Raw genomic sequence first — 16,581 nt, 5'->3', positions numbered from 1 at the left:
CTGGGGAGGAAAGCTATGGCAAATCTAGACAGCATACTAAAAAGCAGAGACATCACCCTGCCAACAAAAGTGTGTATAGTCAAGGCTATGGTTTTCCCAGTTCCAATGTATGGCTGTGAAAGTTGGACCATAAGAAAGGCTGAGCACCAAAGAATTGAGGCCTTTGAACTCTGGTGCTGGAGAAGACTCCTGCGAGTCCCCTGGACTGCAAGGCGGTCAAACCGGTCAGTCCTAGAAAAGATCAACTCTGATTGCTCTTTAGAAGGCCAGATCCTTAAGTTGAAACTCAAATACTTTGGAAACCTAATGAGAAGGAAGGACTCACTGGAGAAGAGCCTAATGCTGGGAAAGATTGAGGGCAATAGAAGAATGGGACGACAGAGAATGAGGTGGCTGGATGGAGTCACTGAAGCAGTAGGTGTGAGCTTAAATGGACTCCAGAAGATGGTAGAGGACAGGAAGGCCTGGAGGAACGTTGTCCATGGGGTTGCAATGAGTCCGACATGACTTCGCAACTAACAACAACAAAGCCCATGTGTTACTGATTTATTATTGGTATCTGTTCAAAGTGGGAGGGGTAGACTAAGATAAGAACCAAGGTGTTCAATATAATAGCTATAAGCTTCCCCATAATTGTTTTCTATAATAAACAGAAAATTGCAATTGAACAAAATCACGCAACTTAAGCCATCAGGCATTTGCATTTTACTTCAGATTACCTGCTAACAGCTGTTCAGATAAGAGTTTTGATGCATTTGAAATGGCTCCTTTCCAGGGAGGAGCTTTCATTCTAAACCATCCTTGGGGGGAAAAAAATCTTCCTGATGGTCAAACAAAACAACTCCTTTGTAATTTGCTTGAACGGCTGTTTCAGATTTGGCACATTTAAAATAGGGAATAATGTTTTGCACAGCAGGCTCACTTCTCTGCGACTGTAATACTGTGCATTTCTCTTCTGTATGTGTAAGTGAAGAATGTGTCTTACCACCATATGTATAATGTATACAAAGAACCCCAACGAAACTGCAATTTTTACTGCAGGGTGAGATGATGGAAAAATATACATAACTACCTGTAATGGAGATATACAAATGAAGAATGGTCTATGAGGCTAAGTCAGAAAACTATTGGTCCCTATTTGAGGGCACAGCAGAAAGCAGCTGTTAAAAATAACATTGATGGAGCTAGCGAATGTCCTGGTTTCTTTCAGCCTATTAAGATGGACATTTTCTTGGCTAGGAACAATAGTGGCCAGAGTCTGAGCAGCTTGCTGAATTCCTACACTTAAGATGCTTTTTAATACCTGGCAAATTGTTCTGATAACTGCAGGTAATAGAATAATAATTCTGCACTATAAAACAATGAAAAATCTAAAATGGCTGTTGTGGTGAGTAACTATACAGTTTATCATGGAGACATTCTTCCAAATTCTGAAGTAGGTAAAAATGTATACAGTTGGTAGCCGAGGACTTTTTTCAACCTCCTCCTGAAGAAAAGGAGACAATTTATAATAATAATAATAAGTTGGAAGGGACCTTGGAGGTCATCTAGTCCAACCTCCTGCTCAGGCAGGAAACCCTATACCATTTCGGACAAGTGGCTGGCCAGTCTCTTCTTAAAAACTTCCAGTGTTGGAGCATTCACCACTTCTGGAGGCAGGTTGTTCCACTGCTTAATTGTTCTAACTGTCAGGAAGTTTCTCCTTAGTTCTAGGCTGCTTCTCTCCTTGACTAGTTTCCATCCATTGCTTCTTGTCCTGCTTTCAGGTGCTTTGGAGAATAGCTTGACTCCCTCTTCTTTGTGGCAGCACCTGAGATATTGGAACACTGCTATCATGTCACCCCTCACCCTTCTCTTTGTTAAACTACACATACCCAATTCCAGCAACCGTTCCCTATATGTTTTAGCCTCCAGTCCCCCAATCATCTTTGTTGCTCTTCTCTGTACTCTTTCTAGAGTCTCGACATCTTTTTTACATCGTGGTGAGCAAAACTGGATGCAGTATTCCAGGTGTGGCCTTACCAAGGCATTGTAAAGTGGTATTAGTACTTCATGCGATCTTGATTCTATCCCTCTGTTTTTAAGGCTTTTGGATGTTCAGAATAACATCTGCATAAACCTTTCTCAGTCTAGTACACTCCAGATTGCTGAATTTTTTGAAGGCTTCAATCCCTTTTGGTTTTACTAGCTAGCTCATCCAACGCATATGGAAGGCATCAGGGTGGAGAAAAGGTATTCTGTGCTCTAGTACAGAACGCTGCAGATTTGAAAAGAATGCCTCCATCACTTTTTTGTGGAAAATTGCCACAGCCTTTGTAAATCGTATTGCCTGACAAACTGATGTATAGTGAGAAGGAGTAATAAAATAAATTAAAAACGATAAGAGCTGTGCTGGATCAGGCAAAAAAAATCTGTCTAGTCAGGCATTATGTCCCCTTGAAATTGTTCAGCCCTCCAGATGCATTGAGAGTATATTGCCCATAATTCCAAGGCTGAATGAAACAATAGAATATAAACATGCTATATAAATATAATTGGACCATGAAGTTTTGGCATCCATATACTAAGCTAATATATAACCTAAGTTCACATATTGTGCTAAATTAAGGTTTGTTTAGCTGTGCTTTCATGAATAAAGTGCATGGGTTAAGTTCATACAACATGCTAAATCACAAATAGAAAAAGCTACCAACATTATTGCTTTGGGTAAAATATGAAGCTATTCATTGACTGGTGTGTTCAAATGACACAGTGACTTAGAGTTTCAGTTGCATTTTAATCTAGCATGTTGTATGAGCTGAGCTGATGGAATTAGCTAAAGGTTCACTATACCAAACAATTGGGCTAATTGAGTGAATCATGGCTGGAGGAGAGCCATGTTATCTCTGGTAGCCTCAAATCAGAAGAAATCCAGTAAAATCTTTCCTGACTAACTAATTTTATATGACTTTTATTAAAATTTATTACTCAGAAAAAGTGCTATTGAGAATCTTGACTTGGGGCTATCACTGATAACATGGCTGATGGCGACTTCATGGCATAAACTTCTTATGGTCTGAAATGCAAAGGTGATGAAGGCATTGGATGAGACTCTCCTCAAGTGGCCTTTCTGTAATCTAATCTTGTCACACATCTTGATGTACAAAAGGTCTCCAGACATGAATTGATAGAAGAAACTCCTTGAGGTTGATGCTTCTCTGAGGGAGGGGATTATACCATTGCTTTGAAAGAGGTGAATTCACTTCTGAGGAAATCATTTCTGGCTCCAGCCATTTGGACAGCTGCCATCTAGTGTGCACCAGTTACAGAGAATTCAAGGAGAAATGAGAAATAATTTTACAGTTATTATTTTCAGTAAGATTTCAGTCCTGGATATAGAACGGCATGGTGGCCTAGTGGTGAAGATGCTCCCCAGCCATTCAGAAGGTTGAGAGTTCAATTCTAGGCAGTGGCACATGTTTCTCTCCTGCTGCAAACTCCATGTAGACATCAGGAAGGGCATTCAGCCTCTAAATACCCAGCTCCATTCAGTTGCCCCTGAATAGGAGGGCCTACAGGGTCATAAAAAGAGAGTTTTTTGTATAGAATTCAATTGTCATCACTGGAAGTGACCTTTGTCTTGTTTTATATGTGGGAAAACATGAAGAAGGTATGGCTTTCCTGGTCTTATTATATATTGATTCGACCATTTGCTAAGAAATTTTATTTTCAACTTATTGCTGCAAATAAAATCAGTAAAATTCGATTGGTATTTTACAGTAGTTCTGATTGTTCTCTGATCCTCAGTTTCCGCATGTAGTTCTGAAATTTGGCTGATCCTATTTGTTCAGATCATATCTCATCTCAAGTTGATTCCCATGGCCCCAAATTGACTGATCACAAAGATTACCAAGAATACCCGTAGTTTCCGGCGTATAAGACTACTTTTTAACCCATGAAAATCTTCTCAAAAGTCAGGGGTCGTCTTATACACCGGGTGCTGAAAATTTAGGGACAGGGCTGGCTGGAAAACCTGGAGTGGATCTCCCATTTAGTCTGCGCAGGGAAAGCGGGACCAATTGGAGAAGAAGCTGCAGTTTGTGATTTTTTACAGGCTGGGGTCTGGGCGTCTTTCCTTCTAAAGTTGAAGAGCAACTGTAGTATATCCCAACTTGAAAGGCAGGTGGGGAAGGCAGCAGCCAGAGCAGCGGCTTAGCTCTAAGGACACATTTGACTCAGGAACTGGGCGGGCTGGCTGGAAAACCTGGAGCGGATCTCCCATTTGGTCTTTTTTTAAAAAAATCCCATTTATATCCTGCTCTTCTCCGAAGACTCAGGGTGGCTTACAATTTAAAGCACAAATCAATGTGCTTAGCAATAGCCTTCATTCTGTGTATATGCCTGTTTATTAGGGCTTTCACCACCCCCCCAAGCAGCATTATTACAAAGTCAGCTTATTGCCCCCAACAATCTGGGTCCTCATTTTACCTACCTTGGAAGGATGGAAAGCTGAGTCAACCTTGAGCCTGGTGGGATGCGAACCTGCACTAATTGCAGGCAGCTGGTGTTATTTAAGGCTCTACGCAGGGAAAGCTTTAGAGTGAATTAGGAAAAGTGAAAAAGTGAATTAGGAAAATAGGGAACGGTTGCTGGAATTGGGTATGTGTAGCTTAACGAAGAGAAGGGTGAGGGGTGACATGATAGCAGTGATCCAATATCTCAGGGGCTGCCACAAAGCAGAGGGAGCCAAGCTATTCTCCAAAGCACCTGAAAGCAAGACAAGAAGCAATGGATGGAAACTAGTCAAGGAGAGAAGCAACCTAGAACTAAGGAGAAACTTCCTGACAGTTAGAACAATTAACCAGTGGAACAACCTGCCTCCAGAAATGGTGAATGCTCCAACACTGGAAGTTTTTAAGAAGAGACTGGACAGCCATTTGTCTGAAATGGTATAGGGTTTCCTGCCTGAGCAGGGGGTTGGACTAGATGACCTCCAAGGTCCCCTCCAACAACAACTACTTCTTCTTCTTCTTCTTCTTCTTCTTCTTCTTCTTCTTCTTCTTCTTCTTATTATTATTATTATTATTATTATTATTATTATTATTATTATTATTATTATTATTATAGTTTAATCCACTTGCACTGTTTTATGTTTACATGTTTGATGACAAACAGCCTTATGTTTATAAGTGACAGTTTTCCTACTAAGCACCTGCATGTCATAAGCATTTGAATTAAAATTACCATATTAAAATCAAATCTGATGTTTTTTAATTTTTATTTGGTGTGCGTTGGAAGAGGGGTAGTCTTATACGGCGAGTATAGCCCAAACCCTATAATTTAACAGGAAATGTATGGGGTCGTCTTATACGCCCAGTCGTCTTATACGCCGGAAAATACAGTATGACAAACCAATAGATAAGTCAAATCCAAACAACCCATGTTATAACGTGTGAACTAGGCCATCAGGTTAAGCTGAAATTCAATTTGTTTGTTTTGGCTCAGAATGTTGTATTTATTAACCATTGTGTTTATTAACCATTCCTGACAGAATGACATAGTGACTTCCAATATTTCTTTATGGAAATTGCTACATAATCATTGAAAGATTTATGGATCATTGAGTAAGCAAACTATTGTTAGTATTCCTACTCTCTAGAGCATAGACTACCAATACATTTTTGTATGCCCTCATTTAACCTTTGGATATGCAAAAAAAGGTTCATTTTAATGTTAAAGAACAGTACACTATTTCAATTTATAGACTATTATATTACATAAGGAAGTTCATGAAATAAACTACATTGCCAAAAATAATTTAACAATAATATAATACGTAATCAGTACATTGAATTATATTATATTATTTCCCTCTTCTCTGTCCCACACACAGACCACCTGCAGTACTCCTACAGTTCAGAGAATTAGCACAAAAAAGGTATTATGTTCTTACTAAATGGCTACATGTTTTTCAGACTGAAGCTATTATATTTAGCAGGACTATGTACCCTTCAAAAATTATATATATAAAAACCTGTATGAACATATCTCTGTTACTCATTAAAGAAGTAGCATATTTTGTCAGGGTTTGGCATAAGTCTTTAAAAAGATGCAATACTATAAAAATGATAGTAAAGATACAGCTGCTTTAATAAATTAACACTTTAAAAACACCCCTTCTTTTCAAGCTCACACAGAAATAAAATAATGTTATTTTTATGTCGCAGAAGCTATATTCACACTTGCATAAGTTCCAAAGCACTTACTTCTTAATAATGATCATTGCCTGTTTCAGCCTAAACTCAGGCCGTCCACAAGCGGTAGTCGCAACTGCGACACTCATTATTTGTGTAAATTTTTGGATTGCTAAAAAAGAATTAAGACATATCTCCCTTGCTTCTTTCCTCCCTGATGCAGCTAACAAAGCGAGAAAGAGCCTGTGGCCTAGAGGTTAAAACAACTGCCTAATGCCCAGGTTTGAATCTCAGAAGGGTGTGGCTGACTGATGAGAACAAATGAGTTTGAAATGGCCATATCAGTCTCCCTTTAATTCTTTGTTAGCAATCCAAAAATTTACACACACACACACACACACACACACACACACACACACACGTACATATATATATATCTCCTGAATATTTATTTTTTTATATGGATAGAGCATGACAATATTAGATTCATCTAGAAATTTAAATTGATAGAATTGAATTTATTTTATTTATATTATATATATAAAATATCAAATGACCGAAATTTAAGATTTTATGTCCACATTCTCCATTAACTCTACTTATTGCAAACTGGTGGAGAAGAGCTTGAATAGCAATCACGTGACTGCAGAACACTCCGATGGTCATAAATGCACAGTTATGAAGCACCCATTTATGTGACTGTCATAAACATGAGGACTGGTCACAAAGCTGATTTTTTATACCATTGTAACTTTGAACAGTTGCTAAATGAGGGAGTCAGTAAGTGAGGACTATCTGTAATCTAAAAGCTTACTTGCTAAAATGAGCCTGCCCAGATAACTTCAGAAATTACGAAGACAGCAATCAGAGCATTTTAAATGTATTGGTACTCCAGTTCTGAACATCTTCCTCAGGAGCTATTTCTCTTATCCTTTCTAAAGGCAGCAACTCAAAGTTATATTATTCCTAATGACCTCTTATAAGAGAATTTTCTCTTACATTTACTGCTGTCTTCATTTTTTTATTTTATTTTTAATGATAATCAGTATTTTTCTAAGCTGCTAGGAGGCCCATTGAGGTTGAAAGTTAAGATAAACAGAACACATTATTGACAAGTTTGTATAGCACATGATTTCTCTGCAGAAAAATCCATACTGAACTTCTGGCATCTCCAGATAGAGCAGGAAAGAATGCTGTTGTCTGTTGATGATTAGTTTCGCACCCTTTTTGCTTGCCCATGATGAATGAGTAAGACACAATGGGAATGCTGATATACTATGCTAAACTATAAACAAAAAGCTTACCAACCATAACAACTAGCACTACACACTCAATCATTACTTGCTTTGCTTATTTTTCTGACTTCACATGTTTCGTGAACAGAGCCATATTAAAGTGCATCCAGACAAATCACATTAGAGCAGTATTTTTCAACCTCAGCAACTTTAGAGAGGGTGTGGACTCCTAATTCTCACAATTCCCCATCTACCATGGCTGGCTGGCGAATTCTAGGAGTTGAAGTCCACATGTCTTGAAATTGCCAAGGTTGAGAAACACCAGGTTAGATAGAGTAGGCATGGTCCTAGTCCCTTCCTTTAAACTTTGCCATCTTATCAGAGCTAGGAAGCATGGCTTGTCTATGGCAGGGCTTTTCAACCTGTGGTACGGGTACCACCTGTGGTACATTGGCACCTGGCAGGTGGTACGCGACCATCCTAAAAAAGTGATAGCAGGGGAGGGGAATGAGATGAACCGGTGGCAGCACCGCACAAGCCTGAGCGAGAGATGGCTGGAGCTGCAGGGCTGTCAGGGCTCAGCGGAAGCAACAGGATCAGCGCCAGGCTCCAGCTGTAGCTTGGCGCTGATCCTGGCACTTCTGCTGAGCCCAGAAGAAGTGCTGATCAGCTGGAATGTTGTAGCATCTCCAGGGTCTTGTGATTTACATTCAGATGCTTGGCAACTGATTCATATTTATGATGGTCAAAGTGTCCCAGGGTCATGTGAAGTGACCAAAACCTGCTGCAACCACCCAGCAGAGGGGGAGGAATAAAAACCAAATACCCCCCCACCCAACCCCCGCTGCCAATCCTAAACAGAAATGCTCACAACAATGAAAACCTCGGACAGGAGGAAGAGCGCCGCCGGGCGGGCAGGCAGGTGTCTTGCTCTGCTGTGGCTTGGGGGGCACTTTTTTCAGTGCCACTGTAATTTCAAACAGTCACTAAGTGAACTGTTGTAAGTTGAGGACTACCTGTACTTCATCACTTTTTTCTTTTTCTTTTTTTGGGTCATCAAGGTTTTGACACCTTGCTAGGCGACTGGTGGTACTCGGATGTTGCCATATCCTAAAACTGGTACAATGGGTGAAAAGGTTGAAAAGCCGTGGTCTATGGCACCCTTGCTTTACAAAATACTCTTCTCCCTGAAGTCTGGCAAGTCCTCACCATCTCCTAGCCTTCTAAGAAGCACTGAAGACCTGGCTTTCTCCCCCAAGTGCTGGGATGAGATGAGGTGACAGAACATCAGAAGCTTGACTTGCATCAGGTTTTGGTTTTCACTGTTTTGGAGTTTGGTTTTGGTATTAATAGTTTTAGTATTATTTTTATGTTATTTTAATTTTAATATTTTTTTATTTGAGAGCCCTCAGAGTTTGTTATAATATGGGCGGTTACATAAATGTTATAAATAAATAATAAACAAATAAAATCCTACATGTACATCTTATCTTATTTTGTAAAATATATCTAGGAGTTTTAAAAGAATGTAGACTTTTTAAGAAATACATTTACCCTCCTAATTTATTAATATCCTACTAGAATGTCCCAAACTGTACATAGTTTTCCAGGTATGATATGACCAATTCAGAGTAGAAGAGAATAAGGACTTCACAAGTATCTGAGAAAAGGGCTGTTTCCAGAGGAGGCAGAGGAGGAGAGGACCTGGAGCTTATGGAGCGAAGGAACTGGATGAGGCTGTCGGCAGGCCCAGAGGAAGAGAGAGAGGCTTTTGGAGGAGTTGGTGGCGGCGGCAGCAGCGTGCTCCAGGGGCGAAAAGAAGCAAGGCCTCTTTAAGGAAAAGGTGGAAGAGTCAGGATCAGAAAAAGGAAAGAAGGCGAGGTTGTCAGAATACAAGCGAATTTGAGGGCTGATCCACATGGAGCCCCATTTCCATCTGTCCTGTTTGCCATCGTTCACTCCCTAGAGACTAAAATGGACAATGTGAAATTTGAGCGGGCCCCGAACAAGGAGTATATATTGGAGGTGGTGACCCTTTGAGAACTGTATGCAACGAAATTTCATTTTGATGTATGCCGATTGGTGTACATTCAAAGTGACAATAAAGTTATCATCATCATCAAAATGCTTTTTGTGATATAGCCTAGAACTTTTAGCCTTTCTAGCTGTTGTCTCCTGTTCAGCTTGTGGTCAGTGGCCACACCCAATTCCTTTTCCAGTGTAGAGCTTTAATCCATGAATCTCACATCTTGCATGCCATATATCTCCCTCTGCCTAAATGCAGTATCTCACATTTTCCCTCTTCAAGAACATCTTGCTTTTCTCAGCCCAATCTGTTAAGATTAGATTGTAATTTTGTTGTGTTTTCTGAGGTGTTTGCCAGACTTCCCAATTTTGTGACATCTATAAATGTAATAAGTAGCTCAATTCACTTTTCCACATCATTAATCAAAATATGGACTAATACTGACCCTAAGAGAAATCCCTACAGGACCACATTGATTCTGCCCTTCAGTTTGATGTGGAGACATTATGCTGACTCTCTGAAAGTGTTTAGCCAGCCACTTATGGACCCACCTTATCATAGCGCATTCCAAATACGTTTAATACCCTGTAGGGAATATGTAAAACAGATCTTATCAAAAGGTTTACTGAAATCAAGTCAGATTATAAACACAAAATAATCCTTGCTCATTAGTTACCTTGTCAACGGAGATGAGAATTGCCCCCCCACATTGCCTATTTTTGACAAAATAATGACAACTAATAGCAATCATGGCATTGTCTTCAAAAAATATACAAGTGGCCTTCTTTAATTGTCTTTCTGGTTTTCATATTAAATTCATGAACCTGCTCTTCACCACCACCCCCTTTTCCCACTTTCTTGACGAGGGGAATCACATTTATTCTTTTTCCAAAACAATAGCACTTCCCTGGTTCTGTAGGATTCCTTGAAAATAATTGCCAGAGATCCTGACAACTTATTTATTTGTTGGTTTGTTTTTCACATATTTGAACTGCCACTCTCCTTCAGAAATAAAAAATAAAAATTTGGAAGGCGGCAAGAATGGTTAAATATGGGTAGTCCTTGACTTATGATCACAATTGAACCCAAAACTTTTGTTGCTAAGCAAGACAGTTGTTAAGTGAGTATTGCCCTATTTTATGACCTTTCTTGGCACAGTTGTTAAGTGAATCACTGCAGTTGTTAAGTTAGTAGCATGGTTTTTAAGTAAATCTGGCTTCCCCGTTGACTCTGCTTGTGAGAAGGTCGCAAAGGGTGATCACATGACCCCACTGCAACCATCACACATATTGCATCTGAATTTTGATCATGTGTTCATGGGGATGTTGCAATGGCTGTAAGTGTGAAAAATAGTCGTAGGTCACTTTTTCAGTGCTGTTGTAACTTCAGATGGCCACTAAATTAATGGTTTACATGTACTGTAAAAATTAGTTAAAAGGTGAAGGTAGGGCTCTCAAGGCACCAGCTTCATGACTGCATGCTCCTCTGAGCCCCCCCCCCCCCGCAAGGCCACAGAGCCATGTTTTAAGTCCTTTATGGCAGGGCTTTTCAACCTTTTCACCCATTGTACCACTTTTAGGATATGGCAACATCCGAGTACCACCAGTCACCTAGCAAGGTGTCAAAAATCTGATGACAAAAAAAGGAAAAAAGTGATGAAATACAGGTAGTCCTCGACTTACAACAGTTCACTTAGTGACTCTTTGAAGTTACAGTAGCACTGAAAAAAGTGCCCCCCCAAAAGGCACAGCTGAGCAAGACGCCTGCCTGTCTGCCTGGCAGTGCTCTTCCTCCTGTCCGAGATTTTCATTGTTGTGAGCATTTCTGATGAGGATTGGCAGTGGGGGTGGGATGGGGGATATTTGGTTTTTATTCCCCCCGTCTGCTGGGTGGTGGCTTCACATGACCCTGGGACACTGTGACCATCATAAATATGAATCAGTTGCCAAGCATCTGAATGTAAATCACAAGTACCTGGAGATGCTGCAACATTCCAGCTGATCGGCACTTCTTCTGGGCTCAGCAGAAGTGACAGGATCAGCGCCAAGCTCTAGCTGGAGCCTGGAGCTGATTCTGGCTCTTTTGCTGAGCCCTGACAGCCCTGCAGCTCCAGCTATCTCTCGCTCAGGTTTGTGTGGTGCTGCCACTGTTTCAGCTCATTCCCCTCCCCCGTTACCACTTTTCTAGGATGGTCGCATACCACCTGCCAGGTGCCAATGTACCACAGGTGGTACCCGTAACAGTGGTTGAAAAGCCCTGCTTTATGGAAGTCCAACAAAGTGGGGGCATGCCTCACTTCTGGGGGATAATATTCCACAAGGTGGAGCTAATAGCAGAAAAGGCTCTCTTCCTGGACTCCACCAGTTGGAGTTCTTTAACTGAAGGGGTCTGTAGTGTAATTTCCTTGCCTGATTGGATGGGACAGGCTGATGTAATGATGCCAATTCCTTCGTTATTCCAGTGCTTATTTCATCAGGACCTGGAAACCTAAAGGCATTCAAATGAACAAGAAAAACTTTTGTAACTTCAAGGGCTGGAGCGGGGATAGAGGTTGGGGAGACTTTTGCAGTTTTGTAAAAATTGAGACTGGAGGTTAGAATCAATTGCCATGGCACAGGAAGAGGACCTGCTTTGTAGTAATTTTACTTCTTAAGGTGATGTGTTGCCAGCTGTCTTCATTCTCATCCTTTGGGGAAGTTGTACTTTTCACATTGCTCTTCTGCTTATAGCAGCTAATGGCATCCACATTATTCTTCAAGAAATCTTCAGTTGAGATTAAACAGAATATGTTGGCCTCTATTTCACCAATCTTTGGTTTCACTACTTCCCCAAGTTAAGAGTTTACCCAGATGAAGTCTGCTTTGTTATCTAAGAGAAAGGCACCTGTTGAAGGTGACTGCCAGAATTTCCTCTTTAGTAATAAAGTCTCGTATACAAAAATGAATGTTTATAGGCTGTTGGCTTGACTGATGTGGAGAGTAGAGAAGATGACCTTGATGGAGATAGGTGGGATCTGTTACCAAAAGAACAAAGAAAAAATATATCTTAAAATTTACCGCTCACTCTTTACTGCAGATAAGAGAGATAAAGATAAAATGGTCCATTTTTCATTCATATAGTGCAGTGGTGGCAAACCTCTTTGAGACTGAGTGCCCAAACTGCAACCAGAAACCCACTTATGCATTGCTGGGTGCCGGGGGCATGGCCACCAAGTAGGCAATGCTCCAGTGACCTGGTCCAGGCGTCGGACGCCTGCAAAATCGGGTGTGTGTGTGGGAGCGAAATCACTCTGCAGCCCTAGATTTGGGCAGCAGAACCAATTTGCAGGCCTCTGATCAGGCTGCTGGAGCATCGTAAAATGATCGGCCCGGGGGGGCACGTGAAATCCCTCCAGAGGCTTACCTGGACTTGTGCTGCAGCTGCTTCCACCATCCATCCCGGATCCGCCCAGCTCTTGCAGCTGCTCCCTGACAGTGCAGCGAAAAAGAGAGCAAGAGCACAGGAGCACATGGAGAGGGGGCAGGGCAGCCTGGCCCCACCTCCCTCTTGGGTTTTGATGCAAGTGCCCACAGGGACAGCTCTGCGTGCCGCCTGTGTCACATGTGCCATAGGTTCGCCACCCCTGATATAGTGTATTAATGCTGCTCAATCAATATCAGTAGACACATTCTAATCACACTATTAAAGCAAAATGAATGTCCTAATATACATATGCATTTCAATGTGAAGAACGGATACTGGGAAACAAGTTAATCTTAATATTTTATTACCTATTATCTTATTTACAATATATGTTAATGTTATGCAAAACTTGTTTGTTTCACTAGGTACTCTCCTATGGCAGACACGTTCAGTGTCTGCTTAGTACCATGAGCCTTTCATCAGAATACTCAAAAAGTTTCATAATATTGCTAGCCCTTCTGCATTAATCAGGCTGGTGGTAGGGTCTCTACTGTCAATCAGTATTTAGGAAAGTCTCCTGTATTCAAACCTTGGCAAAGAGATCTATTACCGAGAACGTTGGTTTTTTTCACGCACTCTTTTCCTCTAGCTCATCTTTTTTGGAGGTTTATGAAATGGGACAATAAATGCTTTTTGACATACACACAGCATAGTTTTAATCTCTTGTTTAATGCTAAATTTAAATGCTTACGGGCTAGCTGATTAGGTCAACTGACACCCCTCCATCCAAAACACATTATTCTCCTCCCTTTAACCAATGGTTCTGCACTTAGATGATATATTGCTTGCTACTACTGTCTCTAAAAAGCACTTAAAAATCATCCGCAGTAGTGTTATTTTAAGATGCTGTGTTGTGGAAATGCAGCACAGTTTTCTCTTTTTGGTCAGAACAAACAGAAACTTAAAATAAACCACAGTCTTTTTAGGCGTAATGAGGCATAATGATTTGCTACATATACTGTAGAACAGTGGAACAGTGAGGAAGAAAGGTAAGAACCATTAAATGACAACTTGGTCTTGGAAAAAGAGAAAGTGTCTGGGGAAAAACTCAAAATAACTCTTTCTTGATTCTGTTTGGTATAATAGGGGACAGAGGGATAGTCTGACAGACTTCCAAGATTCTGTTGTAATCAGTGCTTTTTTTGTAAAAGAAAAAGGTGCCGGAACTCACACATGTCATATAACCCACCTTGCCCTCCCTACAAGGTTCCATCCATAAAAGGTGCTGGAACTCCGTTCTGAGCGTTCTATGAGAAAAAAAGCCCTGGTTGTAATACCCTGTAGCAATAGAGTTCCAATAGTCATTGTGTTGATTATTCTATGACCAAGCTGACAGTTCTTCTTCTTGTGCATAGTTACCCAGCAATCTTTGGTGGGGGAGGTATCAGGAGATAGGTGTACTAAATCCTTCCCAATTCAAAACTCTATTTGGTCAACATGTTTGGTAAGCCATGGATTGCTTACTTGTCATGACTACAGTAATACACATCATGCCAATTCATCTTTTCCCATGACGCCAAACAAAATCAACTCTCAGAATTCTCGTGCTTTAGTATGGGGAAGACTAATCTAACACAGTGCACGGAATTATAGTTATTTACAGTAGCTATTTGATTTGTGCCATAATCTTGCAAAAGTCCTGCTAGAATCCATACCAATTTCCCTTGTGGAATTCTTTCCTGCCACAGATCTTATCATCAGCATTTAAATATTAACATGGTTTTTCACTGCCTGTAATAAATGTTGACTTTCTGCTTAATGCTGTTTTTTTATCTTTTGGTTGTATCTAGACAAAATGTCCTTGGCAGTAAAATTTATGAAAGTAGTTGGAATCCTGAGATTACTTTTGGTATTTTATGATATATTCTTTCAGAATTGACAGGGCAACTGAAACAATAAGATACCGATTTGCACATGAGGAATTGCATATAAATTTCATTTGACACTCTTGTTCTGTTTTACAAGAAATCACCCAGCCAGTTAGTCAGTGATTTCATGAAGTATTTTTATATAAAAACTGAGAATATTATTTCCACTTTTAAAGTTTTATAATTTATCCATTAGTCTGTACCTAACTGTATCTTTCACTTATTACATATTAGCTAAAAAAATCAGAATACTTTGCACTATTATATAAAAAATGAATTAAAAATATATGCTTTGTATAATGGATCTCTTTTCTTATCAATATGTGACAGCGATATTACCATCAGACTTAAAGGATTTCACAATATAAGAGATTTTGTGGGCTGCCTGAAGCCATGTGATAGCATTTAACCATAGCTAGTATTATTTTAATGGGGAAGAATAATTTTTGAGTTTGAATGCCACAATTAAAAGAATAAAATAATACAATGGGCAAAAATCCCAGAACTTCATGTCAGAACTCCAGATGCCATATCAGCTGGATAGCATTACTCTACAAATTTTTTATATAAATAAATAAACTATTGTAGATAAAAGTTATAAAATGTGAAATAAAGATATTAATTTCATGTTTACAAGACTTTTGCTAAGCATTAATTTATTAGCCAGGACCATTGGTCAACTATGCCTGATAATACTTTGTGTGTTCTGTCCAGCTTTCTCTTCCTTATTATGGTGATATATTACTGATTTCCCCACACAGTTCTCCAAGTTTCCTTAATATTCCAACTCTATCCAAGCCAATGAGGAGGAGGTCACAATTCAACATTTGCGGGATGTTGGGCTTACAGAACCATGACAATACTTGGTATGCATGTTCTATAAACCAGTAAAATAAATCATGATCTAATCAGATGCTTTATCCAAATACAATACATTTTGTGGAATTCATTTGTTTCAAGCATATTTCTTATTAGACCATCTTTCATCTGTTCTTTTTAGTAGACTCCAATAAATGTACAGCAGTAAATTAATCATGACAATTATTCCCAAATTGAAGGAGCAAGTATTACTGAACTATTATTAAAATAAACAGATATCTCCAAACACATATTTTATTACTTGCAAAAAACTCCAATGGATATACTGTAATGCTCTCTCTCTCTCTCTCTCTCTCTCTCTCCCTCCCTCTCTCTCTGTTTGTGTGTGTGTGTGTGTGTGTGTGTGTGTGTGTGTGTGTAGAGCCAACATGTTTCTTGTACATCTGGAAAACTATTATTCTCTAGCTAGTGATCTCATCTGACTAATGCACACCATCTAAGGGACAAAGAATAAAATCATGATTTATTTGGGATTTTTAGTGTGTTTGCAACTTGTTTTCCTGCAGAAAATGGTCAGTATAGGTATCAGTTCTCAACCACGATGATAATAAAACGTTATGCACCATACATCAAGACACATGGTGTGCCTTTTCATATTTGGGTTGTTCATTGTATACATGTATGCAAAGTGGGAGGGCAGTTTGCAACACAATTTATTTGTTTTTATTTTCATTTCCAAATCCATTCCCCTCCCACCCCAGAAGCAGTACCTATAAATATTCCAATTTTAAAATGGAAAACCTATTAAAGCCCTTCCTGATGGTTTCGAGTTCTAAAATCTGGGCAATTCCAGAAATTTCCTATCTCTTCCTGGCCTCAGATATTATGCCTGATCATAGCAGGGGATATATACTTATCAGCAGGCAGAACTGGGTATATTTAGCTGATTCTGTTGATTACAGTCTACAAGAAACTTATTATGTGTGATAATAAGGATA

At 39.7% G+C, this 16,581-nt stretch overlaps 1 protein-coding gene across 1 annotated transcript in view; it reads right to left on the bottom strand.

Moving 5' to 3' along the window:
• RNF17 (ring finger protein 17) overlaps nt 1-12,870 on the bottom strand; it is a gene marked incomplete at its 5' end in the record, with an annotated part of 84,463 nt that extends 71,593 nt beyond the window's left edge. Inside the window, 3 exons of the mRNA XM_083362604.1 lie at nt 9,986-10,019; nt 12,318-12,447; nt 12,837-12,870. Of these exons, the coding sequence (XP_083218730.1) occupies nt 9,986-10,019; nt 12,318-12,447; nt 12,837-12,870 (198 nt within the window). The remainder of the gene's footprint in view (nt 1-9,985; nt 10,020-12,317; nt 12,448-12,836) is intronic.
• Nucleotides 12,871-16,581: the final 3,711 nt, after the last annotated feature.

This window comes from Vipera ursinii (genome assembly GCF_947247035.1).
Source record: "Vipera ursinii genome assembly, chromosome: 4".
Classification (NCBI taxonomy): Eukaryota; Metazoa; Chordata; class Lepidosauria; order Squamata; family Viperidae; genus Vipera; species Vipera ursinii.
Note: the sequence above shows the minus strand (reverse complement) of the source record. Positions and strands in the feature narration are given on the sequence as shown.